At 39.2% G+C, this 15496-nt stretch overlaps 1 protein-coding gene and 3 non-coding genes across 9 annotated transcripts in view; 1 reads left to right on the top strand and 3 right to left on the bottom strand.

The window, feature by feature from the left end:
• Positions 1-4678: 4678 nt before the first annotated feature.
• Positions 4679-4750, bottom strand: Trnam-cau (transfer RNA methionine (anticodon CAU)). The gene has a single exon. It is a non-coding gene; the product is annotated as a tRNA-Met (tRNA).
• A 1251-nt stretch (positions 4751-6001) lies between these two features.
• The window catches only part of LOC131439362 (intermembrane lipid transfer protein Vps13), a 46749-nt gene continuing 37254 nt past the window's right edge, over positions 6002-15496 (bottom strand). For 5 of the 6 annotated variants that reach the window (XM_058610281.1, XM_058610285.1, XM_058610284.1 and 2 more), the window contains 5 exons: positions 14159-15496; positions 13566-14098; positions 13073-13495; positions 12877-13015; positions 11860-12820 (listed from right to left, as the gene is read on the bottom strand). In XM_058610281.1, coding sequence (XP_058466264.1) covers positions 12608-12820; positions 12877-13015; positions 13073-13495; positions 13566-14098; positions 14159-15496 — 2646 coding nt within the window. In that variant the 3' untranslated portion in view covers positions 11860-12607. Of the gene's footprint in view, positions 6330-11859; positions 12821-12876; positions 13016-13072; positions 13496-13565; positions 14099-14158 lie in introns of those variants that run through there. The other variant, XM_058610282.1, reaches the window with a different exon arrangement.
• Positions 6672-6746, top strand: Trnan-guu (transfer RNA asparagine (anticodon GUU)). The gene has a single exon. It is a non-coding gene; the product is annotated as a tRNA-Asn (tRNA).
• Trnan-guu (transfer RNA asparagine (anticodon GUU)) lies at positions 9915-9988 on the bottom strand. Its single transcript has one exon. It is a non-coding gene; the product is annotated as a tRNA-Asn (tRNA).

Genomic DNA, 15496 nt, shown 5'->3' with positions numbered 1-15496 from the left:
TTCTCTAAACCGATTCTGCGCAATAAATTTGAAATCCGTCTACTTTTATCTGTGTTTACTAACTTTTACAACTCTGTTTGAAAGTATTTGAAATTTTCATCTGGCATCTCTGCTTTCGGTATGCAAAAGAAAGTTCAACCAGAGATACAACTTATGACATATATGGTAAAGAGGTAATCGGGTTAGTACTGTCATTCCCATTATGTGTACTTGGATCACTGAAGTTTTGTACGTAATATGGACCAATATTTATAGGTCATATTGGACCTGCTTCGGGATATGAAATCTGAATTCAACATAAAATTATATTTGTGAAAAAAATGGAGGTAGAACGATGTAGCACAAACCATGTGATCATGAAAACTATCTGTTAACTGTCTTGTTCAACCATAATTGATCCAGACACCAATCAGTAGAACTTGTTTTTCTGTAAATTTATAGAAGCAAATGATTTGGGGTTAAACAGAATACAGTTATTTTCGGTCATTCTTATTAATAACAATTCATTTATCTGCCAGCAGAGAATCAATTTTCTTCGCACAATAACCGGAACTTGGTGGGGTGCCCACCCAGGAGACCTGATCAGGCTTTACCAAACAACGATATTGTCCGTAATGGAATATGGATGCTTCTGCTTCCGATCCGCCGCGAACACCCATTTCATTAAACTGGAAAGAATTCAGTATCGTTGTTTGCGTATTGCCTTAGGTTGCATGCAGTCGACTCATACGATGAGTCTCGAAGTGCTCGCGGGCGTATTACCGTTGAAAAATCGATTCTGGGATCTCTCATATCGATTGCTTATCCGATGCGATATCTTGAATCCGATGGTGATTGAAAACTTCGAAAGGCTTGTCGAGCTCAATTCTCAGACCCGTTTTATGTCCTTGTATTTTGATTACATGGCTCAGAATATTAATCCTTCTTCGTTTGTTTCCAACCGTGCTCATTTCTTGGATTCTTCTGATTCTACTGTGTTTTTCGACACATCCATGAGAGAAGAAATTCATGGAATTCCGGATCACGTGCGCCCTCAAGTGGCCCCAAATATTTTCTATAATAAATTTAGAACAGTCAACTGTGAAAAGGTGTTTTACACTGACGGATCAAACATCGACAGGTCCACAGGCTTCGGCATCTTCAATCAAAACATCACCGCTTCTTACAAACTCAGTGATCCGGCTTCAGTTTACGTCGCAGAATTAGCTGCTATTCAGTACACCCTCGAGATCATTGAAACCTTGCCCAAAGACCATTACTTCATTGTCACGGACAGTCTAAGTTCAATAGAAGCTCTCCGGGCAATGAAGCCAGGAAAGTATCCCCCATATTTCCTGGGGAAAATACGGGAACATTTGAGAACTTTATCTGAACGGTCTTATTTAATATCGTTAGTCTGGGTCCCTTCGCATTGTTCCATTCCGGGCAATGAAAAGGCAGACTCATTGGCTAAAGTGGGCGCATTGGAAGGTGATATTTATGAAAGACCAATCTGCTTCAATGAATTTTTCAGTATCTCTCGTCAGAAAACTCTCGAAAGTTGGCAAACTTCATGGAGCAATGGCGAACTGGGACGATGGCTGCATTCCATTATCCCTAGGGTATCGACGAAACCTTGGTTCAGGGGGATGAACGTGAGTCGCGATTTCATTCGTGTTATGTCGCGGCTCATGTCAAATCACTACACCTTCAACGCACATCTCCGGCGTGTTGGGATCGTGGAGAACGGGCTCTGCACCTGTGGCGACGGTTATCAGGACATCGAGCATGTCGTGTGGTCGTGCGTAGAGTATCGTGACGCCAGGTCGAAGCTACTGGAATCCCTTAGGGCCCGAGGTAGACCGCCTGAGGTTCCGGTTCGGGATGTGTTGGCGAGTCGGGATAGTTCATATATGCTTCTCATATACCAGTACCTTAAACACATTGATATACAAGTGTAATGTGTTTATCCTCGTTCAGAAAGTATAAACTCCACCTACAGGTTCGACACTAACATCCGCCCGATTCTCTCGATCCCCGTCCCTGTCCACCATCTTCATTGGAACTAACAAGATCTTTTTTTTTGTCACTAACTTTTTCGTTCCCCCTTCCCTGTCTCTTCACCATCTCGATGGCAACTAATTAGATCTCTATTGTTTTCAAACATTTTGTCCCCACATCCCCTGTTTTACCCTGTTTCCACAATATTTACTTTTTTTTTTCTTCATCTCTTCCGTAACATCACCATCATCGTCCAGGGAAGACCGCTCCAGTCGAAAACCAGCATGCGGGCCACCCGCCAGGCCTTCGTAGCCTGGGGGTGTTTCCCGCGGACCCACACGGACCGAAGGATGCGGCCAACATGGATATTTGCAAACGCCATATGGAAGACCCTCATGCAATATCCAATTCACCGGCATTACATAATGATACTATTCTAGTTTTAATATAGTCGTAATTAAGATTAGTAAATATCCTTGGCATCTTAGAGCTTAAGCAGTGTGTCTTAAAATTATATTATAATATTGAATAAAAAAAAAAATCCATTTATCGAACATATAGACATGTCAGGAGTAGCTGCCGATTAGTCAAAGTTTCACAGTCAGTCTTCGAAGTAAAGTCAGAAAAACCTGTTTTAATCCACCTAGTGGTGTAATGATGCCTTTCTCAATATTGTGTGTATTCAATTCCCGTGTGGTATTCAATTCCCGGCACCGGAACCCGGAAAAGACACACACACACACACACACACACACACACACACACACACACACACACACACACACACACACACACACACACACACACACACACACACACACACACACACACACACACACACACACACACACACACACACACACACACACACACACACACACACACACACACACACACACACACACACACACACACACACACACACACACACACACACACACACACACACACACACACACACACACACACACACACACACACACACACACACACACACACACACACACACACACACACACACACACACACACACACACACACACACACACACACACACACACACACACACACACACACACACACACACACACACACACACACACACACACACACACACACACACACACACACACACACACACACACACACACACACACACACACACACACACACACACACACACACACACACACACACACACACGATCGTCACATCTAATCAACCAGAACTGAGTTGAATGGTATATGACCAATTTCGGTTTTTCAAGTGATTGCATAACCTTTTTATATGAGAAAGGCAAAAAGAGAAAAGCAAAACGGGCTGAATTTTGCGGATCTTCTAACTATCACCAATCGATTCTACGGTAATTTTTGCATAAGAAATACCAGCTATGAAAATATTTGCCTAAGTTTTTTATGCAGTTATTGAGTAAAGTTTCATTTTTGTTTGGAAACGAAAATGACCCAATAATTTTTAAATGTCGAGTTGATTCCAAACCGGTTCTAAAATTATCGTGTGTGTCTCACAGTTAACATTAGGTCCTTTTAAGAATAATTCTATTATGAATATTTTTCCTATATAATACGTCAAGTCGAAATTGCGACCGTCCAAATTTAGCTACTCGAATGTTGACATTCCCTATTCTTTCATTTAGATAACATTGAAAGGCTCCATGTAGTTGAGTCAATCAGTACTTTTATGATTATATTTTATGTAGATCATATTTCCGAGTTTCAACGTTCGTGATTGTTAATGCGGAGGTGGTGATGGCAAACAAAATCTTTCCTTTTATTGTCCTTTCAAACAAAGCAAACAAGATTTTACAAACACGTTTAATGGAATTTAATGGAAGCGCTTCGGATCTCAGTATATTCCAGCATGACCAAGGTTACCTAAAATCGTAAAACGGTTCATAATTTAAAACGAACAAGAATTATTACCACTTTGCAGCTCCAAGCAATCCTTCAATAATTATGGTCCGATTATCTCAACAAATTACTCCATCATTCCAATCCGGTAAATCTGACCTTTCCAGTGGCAATTTTTTCCCTCGGAGATCCTGGCAAATCAACGAATGAAAATGTTTACAACTGAAAGTGAAATCAAACTCGTTTTTGTCCAGTTCAATTTTTTTCTTCAATGCTATACTCTTTCATTGTTTCATCTTACATCTGCACCAGAATATTAGTACATTGTAGCGAACTGGGTTGGCTACCGGTGAAGATTTTTATTTTCAATCGGGTACGGGCCGGGTTCGGGTTTAAATATTTGCAAACCCGTCCAAACAGAAATGTATAATATTAATACAATCATTTTCAGAGCACCAGTGCAGTAAATTTACTATAAAATTTATGTTGCGAAACATTGTCAAAACCATACACTTTCACGTTTCTACACTAAATCGTCGATTTCTACTGTAAAAATGTATGGATGGTTATGTATCTTAACTATAAAAAATAAAATTTTCCACACATTTCTTCGCTTCTGAAAACAATGATATTCAATGTTCATTGTTTCATTTTGATCTTCAACAATGAATTTCGTAGTTCAACAATCACAGAAACAATAAGTATTATATATATTATTTATTTTATTATTCTCTCGCAGTTTGTGAGACAAATTTCCACCGTGCAAAAAGTTCCCTATCCGGGGGTGACCATCACTATTTTCCATCTGAAAAACGAAAAAAAATCATCTATAGCAGAACGTAGTTTCGATCTACGGACCTCTGGGTTATGGGCCCAGCACGCTTCCACTGCGCCACTCTGCTCTTGATGAAGGGAGTTGAAAAATGTGTAATTTATACATTGATTTCTCCTATTTCAGTGATATATACAATTTTTCTTTAAAATATTCTAAGAAGGATCGAGAAATATATAAAAAATAATTGTCATGATCCTAATCAATTTAAGTTTGTTAGCCCAACCGCAATATTATGTAGCTGCCAGATTTGTTTTCAATATTCCTCGTTTTGTTCATACATTATGTTTACCCGTCTCTACATGCGTTAGTCTATACGTTGCAGGGAACTCACAACGATGATGAGTGTCGCACTACATTTTCCTCCATTGTAGCGCATGCGACTCTCAAAAAGCGCTGGGATATGACAGTGGTGCCATCATAATTGGAAAAGTGCAAGCTTGGATAGATGGACGGTCATTAATTCATTGAAGAGAAAAGCAGAAACAGCTGCATGACGGTTCGCAAATAGTTCTACTTCTACTGTTGGCTCATTATTATAGAATAATAATTCGGTTAATTTTTTTCTTTCAAACAAGATTCATATTGAGGCGAACAAGCTTATAATCGAAAACCTGTTACATATGGACAAAAAAGAGAAGTTGCATATTTCTGTATTATGAATAAAATCGGGGAGGTATACTTTTGGAACTTTTCATAAAATTGAGCGATGTTAAAGCTTCCAAATAATACGAGATAAACTGTTCTGCACAAATTAACCAAACAACTAGATATCAATCGATTAATCAAATATAATTAATAGCTCCGATAAACGACTGGAATTTAATCGATTAGCTTTAATATTTGATTATCAATTCAATAACAATATTCGATCGAATAATCTTGATAATCAACTAAAATTTAATCGATTAGTTTGAAAACTTATGTTCGATTATTGAATAATGGAGTAATTCGAAAAATCCTGCATCAATCCATATGACAAGTATCTCAATGCTACCTGATACCTTAACAGCTTCAAGGTGTTTGTGTAAAAGCTTTCATAGCTACATGTGAGTTCCAGTTTACGAGTGTGTAGTGAATGGAGTACCTAGCAGACAGGTACAGCAGAGTGGCGCAGTGGAAGCGTGCTGGGCCCATAACCCAGAGGTCCGTAGATCGAAACTACGTTCTGCAATAGCTGATTTTTTTGGTTGCTACAACTCAAACTCTTCATGTGATTCAAACAAAAACATGCATAAAAAGTTATATTACTTGTATTCAGAATACTATTGACTATTACATATAATGATTTACTACTCTAAATATTTGATATGTTTACAATTAAGCTACTTGAATAAGTTTTGTTGTACCTACTGATATTATTCTATAGACATTAGATTAGTTCCTAAATGCAAATGACAGTTTCTCTTTGTTTACTTTCTCATTCAATTATTTCGGAATATTCCTGTATTTTTCGATAAAACCAAATTGTCTCTATGGTAATTGGGCGATAGGTTTGAAGTGAACCTTCGAACACATATCGATTAGATTGTGACATCCTGCTCCAATTTCATTTGTTATATTCCGGATTCTGTTAGCCTCATATTAAACGATTTATTGGACGCCGGACTCAATTACATAATATATCGACGTGGACATTTCAGATGGGTCTAAAAGTAAATGTTAAATTATTTGTTTATTTTCTCGATTATTACTGCGCTATTATACAAAAGTTGTTTAACTACCTTGTACTAATTCTACAAAAACTGTTAGGAAGTAAACGTGAAAATGGATTAGTTATTAACAGAAGAGAAAGTGAACAAAAAATTTGTCATTGGCTTTTGTGCCCGTTTGAAATATTCACGTCGATGATATCACTCAAGACGGATTCCATTTCGGACTAAAATGTTTGTTGGAATTCTAGGTAATACCGAGTTAGGACGACAATGCTGTTAGAAATTGAAATTAGATTACACGGAAAAACTTTTGTTCTTGAAAATGTTTCAGCGTACGCCTTCGTGGCGCAATCGGTTAGCGCGTTCGGCTGTTAACCGAAAGGTTGGTGGTTTCGAGTCCACCCGGGGGCGTGATTTTTTTTGCAATTGATTTCAGAAAAAGTATAGTATTCTGATAAACGGAGGAAGCCAGAATATAATGAAATTTCCAAATATAGTCGACTATAAAGAACAATTCTGTATAAAATGTTCAAAACGACGAATGTAACAATGAGAGACTTTGTTTACTTTCTCTTTCGATTATTACGGTAATTTTAGCATTTTTTTCTCTAACGTGTTCTTTTTTGTCACTTCTCTCTAATGGGCATGCTAGTGCACAAAACCCTGACTAGGACTAACAACTTTCAAATAATGCTTATTCCAGATATCTATTTTTTTCATAAGCAACGGAAAAAATCAATCTTTTCTCAATTTCATTTTTCATACACAGATTTCGCTACCCGAAATTGAGTTTTGTAGCAATAGGTCAGTATTGATTGTGTAACTGAAATCATAATGGTATTCATTATGATTTCAGTTACACAATCAATACTGACCTATTGCTACAAAACTCAATTTCGGGTAGCGAAATCTGTGTATGAAAAATGAAATTGAGAAAAGATTGATTTTTTCCGTTGCTTATGAAAAAAATAGATATCTGGAATAAGCATTATTTGAAAGTTGTTAGTCCTAGTCAGGGTTTTGTGCACTAGCATGCCCATTAGAGAGAAGTGACAAAAAAGCCCTGGAATACCAGAATACCAGGGTACTAACATAACCTACAAATTGAAACAGTTTTAAGCCAAATGTAGATGATCTTTTCCCTATTTTGCATCGTCTCTCTAAATGACGGTTTGCAATTTTTAACACACTTCACCCTGTAACTGCTTAATCAATTTATCCACATTTTTGTCATATACGCACACACAAAAAACATCTTGCAATCTTTACGAACTGATTCGAATGGCATATGACACTCGGCCGTGTTTGTATGTGACAAATTATATCACTCGATTTTCTCAGAGATGGCTGAACCGATTTTCAAAAACTCAGATTCAAACGAAAGGTCATGAAATTCTTTAAAAAGTCCTCGAAAAATTGAGCACGATCCGACTTCCGGTTCCGGTATTACAGCGCGATTTTCATTTTTATGATCATTTTTTCATAAGTGATGGCGATACGATGTGCAAATTTTTATAAAACTTACTTATTAAATTTACTTAGTTAGCAGACCTTGTTAGTTAGTGGATATATAAATTTTCTTTGGGGCTACTAAACCCCGGTTTTTGCTTCCGAAAGCACCGGTAATAGTGAAGAAAAGCTCTAAAAACGGAAGTCTTTTCTTTTTCTCAGCAACGGTTAAACCGATTTTTGCAAATCACGATTCAAATTAAAGCTCTCGTTGTCTTAAGAGATGCTGTTCAATTTCATCCCGAGCCGACTTCCGGTTCCGAAAACATAGGGCGATGAGTGTCAAAACTTTCAAACTGTTATACTAAATGATGCAGAACTGGTGCGCATCGGTACGGAAGAAGAAAACACCACCGCCTAGCACACAACGTGCTTTGTTCAATTTTGTATAGCTGCCGGATAGCCATATTTAAATCTATATTAACTTGACATAACTGTTTACAAATTGAAAAGGTTATGATAAAGGGTGATTTTTTAAGAGCTTGAGAACTTTTTTAAACAATAAAACGCATAAAATTTGCAAAATCTCATCGGTTCTTTATTTTAAACGTTAGATTGGTACATGACATTTACTTTTTGAAGATAATTTCATCTGCCACAACGTCGAATTTTCAGTGAATGGGCCCTAGAAAAGTTGGCAGAAAATCCGCTTTTTTATCGACAAATTTTGTTCAGCGATGAGGCTCATTTCTGGTTGAATGGCTACGTAAATAAGCAAAATTGCCGCATTTGGAGTGAAGAGCAACCAGAAGCCGTTCAAGAACTGCCCATGCATCCCGAAAAATGCACTGTTTGGTGTGGTTTGTACGCTGGTGGAATCATTGGACCGTATTTTTTCAAAGATGCTGTTGGACGCAACGTTACAGTGAATGGCGATCGCTATCGTTCGATGCTAACAAACTTTTTGTTGCCAAAAATGGAAGAACTGAACTTGGTTGACATGTGGTTTCAACAAGATGGCGCTACATGCCACACAGCTCGCGATTCTATGGCCATTTTGAGGGAAAACTTCGGAGAACAATTCATCTCAAGAAATGGACCGGTAAGTTGGCCACCAAGATCATGCGATTTGACGCCTTTAGACTATTTTTTGTGGGGCTACGTCAAGTCTAAAGTCTACAGAAATAAGCCAGTAACTATTCCAGCTTTGGAAGACAACATTTCCGAAGAAATTCGGGCTATTCCGGCCGAAATGCTCGAAAAAGTTGCCCAAAATTGGACTTTCCGAATGGACCACCTAAGACGCAGCCGCGGTCAACATTTAAATGAAATTATCTTCAAAAAGTAAATGTCATGTACCAATCTAACGTTTAAAATAAAGAACCGATGAGATTTTGCAAATTTTATGCGTTTTATTGTTTAAAAAAGTTCTCAAGCTCTTAAAAAATCACCCTTTAGTTTATACCCAAAGAAAGTTTCTGATTTTATTCAAGTTTGAAGAAAAAATCTTGATAAAATCTTCTAGTTATGTTTTTGAAAATATAAGTATTATATGAAAAAGGCATCATTACACCACTAGGTGGATTAAAAAGGCAAAAAAAACAGAACTGGAGATCAGTAATTTTATGGTTAACTTCTCACGAAACTGCTAGATTCGCACTTAGCAACGGGGACGTGAGCAAACCCTATATAAGAATTAGGTTCGAAACTAGCTCGAATTTCAGTTCAATATCGTTGGAACTAGATATGAAACCGGCTTTTCACATAAACAGTTTGACAGCAGCTAAGGGGGAAACTGGGTTAGGTTAGGCTTCGAACGAAAACAACATTTCTGATCAAAGTGCCCTTTACCAGAGGGGCCAAAATTTGTAATTCAAAATGAAGAATATGTTTATCATCTGTGATGCATAAAGTAAATAAAAATCTTGGAGAAATATTTCAATAATATAATGAAATATGTGGTTTTTCCAAAAAAATGGAAGAATCTGTTGTCCGTGACACAGAATCCGTGTACCAAGACGGAAAATCTATGGTTTTACAAAAAAAAAATCTTTAAATGCGGTAAGTCTGACAACATTTCATATGAAAATCAAAAACAAAATTTGTTAAGACCAGATCAAAAAAGAATCCCGCCCCCGGGTGGGCTCGAACCACCAACCTTTCGGTTAACAGCCGAACGCGCTAGCCGATTGCGCCACGGAGGCACATGCAAGCGAGTGATTTAAAGACTTACAAAAATTCTAATGGGTTCTAATGAATAGTAAGAGAGATAAGTAAAACTATGTACAACAGCAAAGACATCATATTAACAAGATATCCAGCTCTCACATTTCCCGAATAAATCATTGGCAACATTCTTTCTTGCGAGCATGGTGCTCTCAGGCGAGTTCGCATCGAATCTCGTACATAGAAGTAGGGGAGAGAAATGTCAAATTCGTGCTCGCCAAAACAGCAACACTGCGCACCGATACAATTGACATGATATGTTGAATGTGATGCCGTGCGATGGCGTTGCTGAACTGAAGATTGAGATCGCTCCAAGCTGACAGGGTCTGACAACAGTAAGAGGGAAAATTGCACAATGACGTTATCACAAAAAGATTACGACCTGTATCATTGGAAAGTTACAATACAAATTCATTAGGAACTAACCATACTTTGAGACGCCGAAATGGAATAATGTCCTCCGGTGAATAATCGATTTCGCGTATAAGAACCACAGAACGTTCAAAAATACCCTTCCAGTAACATACCACCCAATTCGATTCGGATGGGCCGCCGAAATGGGGAATTCCTCACCGGGCCCGGACCTTTTCAGGATTTAAAGGGTTTTTTATTCTTCATATTTTTTTCGTTCAATCTGGAAAGGGGGTGAAGTCTTGTTGTTTTTTTACTCACTAAGCGAACAGGGGCCCGTATTGCATTACCCCCGGACCTGTTTTTGCTCTCGGCGGCTCTACGATTCGGTCTTGAAAATAAGATCCTCAATCTGCATCATTGAACAACGACTAGTGCGGTACATGAAAAGACTGCCCTTGATAGACTCGATTGATATTGTTGAGGATTATGTTAAGGACAGTTAAGTTATGTGTACACATTTAGAAAATTTCTGTCAAACAACTACCGTAAACTGTAAACCAAATGGATCTAACAGATTGTTCGGTAATTTTTTGTTTGTTTTTTTTTTCCTTTGGTTAAAATTCTGGATCTTCGGATTCTAAAAAAACAACACAAATTCACAAAAACGAATGAAGAAAATTGCAATCTGCTGTGGCTATGGTTTTATTCCACGAAAAAAGGGTCAAATGTTCCGGCTGACCAGAATTATGAAAGCCTTCCAAAACACTGCACAATCCGTCAATCAAGTTCACCAGAAAAAAACACTCGAACGATTTGTGTAGGCAGCAAGTGGACAAGTGATACAATTTTTTTTCTGCTTATTATAAGTGAACAAAAAGCTTTTAATGGTTCAAATGGTCTAAAAATTTTGGCAATTGTATCTCAATCCATTCGATGAACTCTTCAAGATTTTTTTCGTTTGGTTAATAAAAAGACACTTATCGTCCGGTAAAAATTTGCATTATTGTAAAATAAAACTCATGTACCGAAATATCGGTCATTTCTATAGATTACCGAAATTTCTCGTTAAAAATACTACCGAACAAAGGAATTAAATCTTAGTGTGTACACAAATCAAAACATTCTCCGGATAAAAAAAATGTATTTCTTCTGGTGCTGTAAAACATTCTAATGCAAATTCAAATAAAATTTAAATCCAATAGTAAACAACCAAATAATAAAAGAGAAGGGATCTTGCCTAATACAATCTAACGACAAATTACGGATAATAGATAATACAACTATTCAACGCTAACAGGCAGTTACATTCCATGCAACATTATTGATTTGTGCAGATGTAGGAACTCACCCGAGCCCTCCGCCACGGTACTCAGTAACAGCGTAACGCCGGTACTCATAATACATTGCCAGTTGATAAACTCGTACTGTTGGTACAGTAGAGCTCTACTCTACCGAATCGTTGATTTGAATGGCAATTCTTTCGCATTAAAGATAATTTAAATTCAATACGTGTATTATGTCAGTTGAATTATTAACATCTTGGTAAAAAATAATATAAGTTCTCATGGAAAGCAAGTGCGACTCCTACCGACTCGTCCGTATTTTGTTCTCAGCTGAGACGTGCTTGTACCATGCTTCGGATTTTTAGTCTTTGTACTGATTATAAACCCTAACCAACTAACTAATATTCGCTTTTTGATACCCATCAGTATAGATAAAAGAGATTGCTTCTGTTTCTTTCCACAGTGAAGCCACGCTGTATAGAATCTAGTTGGTCTCATTTGGTTGTTTGCTGTACACATATGGGGAGTAATGCGATCCTAACGATGAATTTGGATTGAAAGGCTCGTCCTTACTATTGTATTTCCAAACATCTCCGATTTCACGCTCAAAGGCTACATCGCAATATATATTTGTTACATATACAACGATTAATGTAACTCCAACAAAACACCGCTGGACGGTAATATGAATAGCTACAATTGAATCATTACATATAAGTCTAGTGACTGGGATAAATATCACCGTTATTTCTCTAGTATGTTAGTAAAGCTACCATGATCGATAAAAGACTTGCCGTTGCTAGCTAGTGCAGAGTGAAGGTATGGCTATCAAACAATGTCACTAGAAGAATAGTTGTTGAGACTGCTCAAAGCCAAACACCGATCGGATGATATTCTAATTAGTGGCGTATTAGAGTGATGATAACATTATTATAATTACATAATTTTTTTTTCGTTCTGTTACTCAGCTTTCTGCCGAAGACGTTCCATGATTTCCGAAAGCCGATTCCTTCGATATGCTACCGCTATCAGTATTATCTTTTTCTGGTTTGCATTCGAGGCAAACATTTTCTTCAAAGCCGACTTATTGTCCTTGCTACGTAGTAGCATCTCTATCCCGTCGTTCAGAACCGATATGCTAAGAATTTCTTTCCACCGGTAGGTCCATTCGCACTGTAATTTAAATAGATCAGTATTCTTGTGCCATCTAAAAGCTTGTAAATATTTACCTGCCATCCACCGAACAGATCGCTTTTTATAGCATAAATGATTCGACAGTCTGTCAAAACTACTACATCTTTATTGTCTCTTACTGATTCGTAATAAGCAAAAACATCCGTAACTGCAAACTTGCCCTTGTCAATTTCCCTAGAATAGTATATAAGATAGAATGGACGCTCATCAGAAAACCAGAGCCGAACCTACTTCAACAGTTTGTTCCCTTCCGCTTCACGTCTATTGTATGGTCGCACAATACCATCCTTGTGCAGAAACCGCGGAGGTCTCAGCCTAATCGCTTCATCGGATAGTTCGGTTGCTCGCTTAACCGCATCGAAACTCCCACTAGCGAAATCTGTCACGCCGGCAATCGGACGGGCTACCAATCCTACCGCACCTTTACCCAGTCCCTTGAAGAAACCTTCGACACCTTCCTCCTTGGCACCGCTAATCGGTTTGGTAAAAACACCGGTCACTCCGTCGAAAACGCCCATTACCAGACCTTTGCCACTGCGAGCGATCCCCTCCTGCAATGTGGCCGGTTTTTTGTTCAATGCATCGCGACGCTTCTTCTGGTAATCATCGTCGAACGTAAGCGCGGCTAGACCTTTACCCATTGCACCGGTAATTCTGCGAATAATTTTAACCAGTGTTAGCACGTTTGAACCTAAATGTGATTTGTTCTGAAAAGTTTACTTACTTTGAAACTGCTCCCGCTGCACCTCCCACAGTATGACCGAAAAGTGATTTCACCCCGAGTACCAGTCCTTCCGCAAACTCACCTGGCCCTTGGATGGCTCCCTGGAAGGGTTCGTAGAACAGATCTTCTACACCCTTCGTAAATCCAACCACCAACCCGTACGGGTTTCCAATAACGTCCAAACCAAGCACCAGCACGTACAGTTGCTTCACCGCTTGACCACTGTAATGCGTTACACACTCCGATACCAGCTGCCTCTGGGTAAGAAATTGAAATTCCCGTTCGAAAAAGGCCAACCGAAAAACGACATCATTGATGTCGGTCAAAGTTACACCAACTCCTTGCAGAATAGTCGACAGAATTCCGGGTAGGGCTTTCGATTCGGAACCAGCCATCGAAAAGCTGACGTGAATTTTGAGCGGTCCCAGGTGTAGATTATCGTAGAAGTTCTTCACCTCTGCCTGGGATTGAATGGCAACGTGTGCGTAAAGAGGTTGTGTTTGGACTTTGAGATCTTCGGCGAACAGTTTTTTCTAGAAAATAAACTACAGTTAACGATCTTATCATTTAATCCAGAACCAAATCATACTCACCGCCTCTGCCTCGGTAATCTCCGTACTAATCATTTCGAAAATCTCGTTGATGAACAGCAAATCTACCTTGACGTGAAACTCTTGCATCAGTACCCGTAAGTACTTGAACTGTTTGACGTTCGAATGCGGAATGATCCTCTGAACCATACTCATCTCGATGAATGGTTTGAACTCGGTGGTGGCGGCTACACTTTTCGGAGGTGGTACCGGTGCGAGCACTACGGGAAATATACAGTCCGATAGTTGATTGTCTATTTGAATACGGTTTATCTTTGCATGGAACTGCATCTGGTGGGATGACGATTTGATTTCAAACCATAGACCCGGATAGAAAGTACGTTTGATTTCACGATCCGTTGATTTTCTGATGATCATGTGAACAAAATTCACTTCAAGACGCTTTTCGCCTTCTAGGAAGTACTTTTTGCTGGATGAGACACCAATTTCCTCGTCGCGCAGAAACTGCTGATACAGGTTTTCCATGTAGTAGGTCTCCTGGATCTTCATTTGCTTGAAACGGCCGGAACGTTTGCATTCCTCCCAAATGACTCCCGAGCTGGCAATTCCAATGTACATCAGATCACACTGTTTCATATTATTTACCAGTGATAAACCGACGCCATGAATTTCCAGTTTGATTTCCTGCGTTACTTGATCCAGTCTACTAGCGCTGTGCACTCCGTAGGCAATATTGGCATTATCGGTGACCAGCAGAACACGTTGGGTTCCGTTGAGAAACGAGACCCAGAATATATCGCTGTCTGAGGGGGATTTGAACTCGCTGATATCGTCCCGGCGTAGATCATTTTCAACTGAAACCAACTTCGATCCGCTGTCCCAAACGATCTTTCTTTCGCCCGACGGGTTGATCCAGGTGTGCAGAACCATTTGATTTGGCATAAGGATTTTCCCATTCACATCACCTTTCTCTTTGAAGGCGAACACCTCGCTGGTATGGTTTATGAGCAGTGCAGGGGCATCTCCGGCGTAGTATCCGGAGAAGGTAATATAAATGGCACCTTCCGTCACGTGAACATCCACGTTGATGCCGCCGTAACGATTTTTCAGCTGTAACAGCGTGCATTGCACTTCGGTGTATTTGAACGGGGCCGTTATTTGTGGACATCCGGAAGCTTTGACCCGCAGCATTCGGTTTTCCTCGTTGTTTGGCCACAGCGGTACGCAACCATTGACTGTCACCTTAGTCCAGGGGTCACCCGGACGTAAATGTTCCTGAACTTCTACGTCAAAGTCCGCTCGATTGATGAGCACAAAGTATGGCATGAACACAATCTGTTTCGTCAGCGAATTGTGCGTTAGGGTGTTTTGAACTCCGAT

The sequence above is a fragment of the Malaya genurostris genome, chromosome 3 (genome assembly GCF_030247185.1).
Source record: "Malaya genurostris strain Urasoe2022 chromosome 3, Malgen_1.1, whole genome shotgun sequence".
Taxonomy (NCBI): Eukaryota; Metazoa; Arthropoda; class Insecta; order Diptera; family Culicidae; genus Malaya; species Malaya genurostris.
This window is presented reverse-complemented; position numbering and strand designations above follow the sequence as displayed.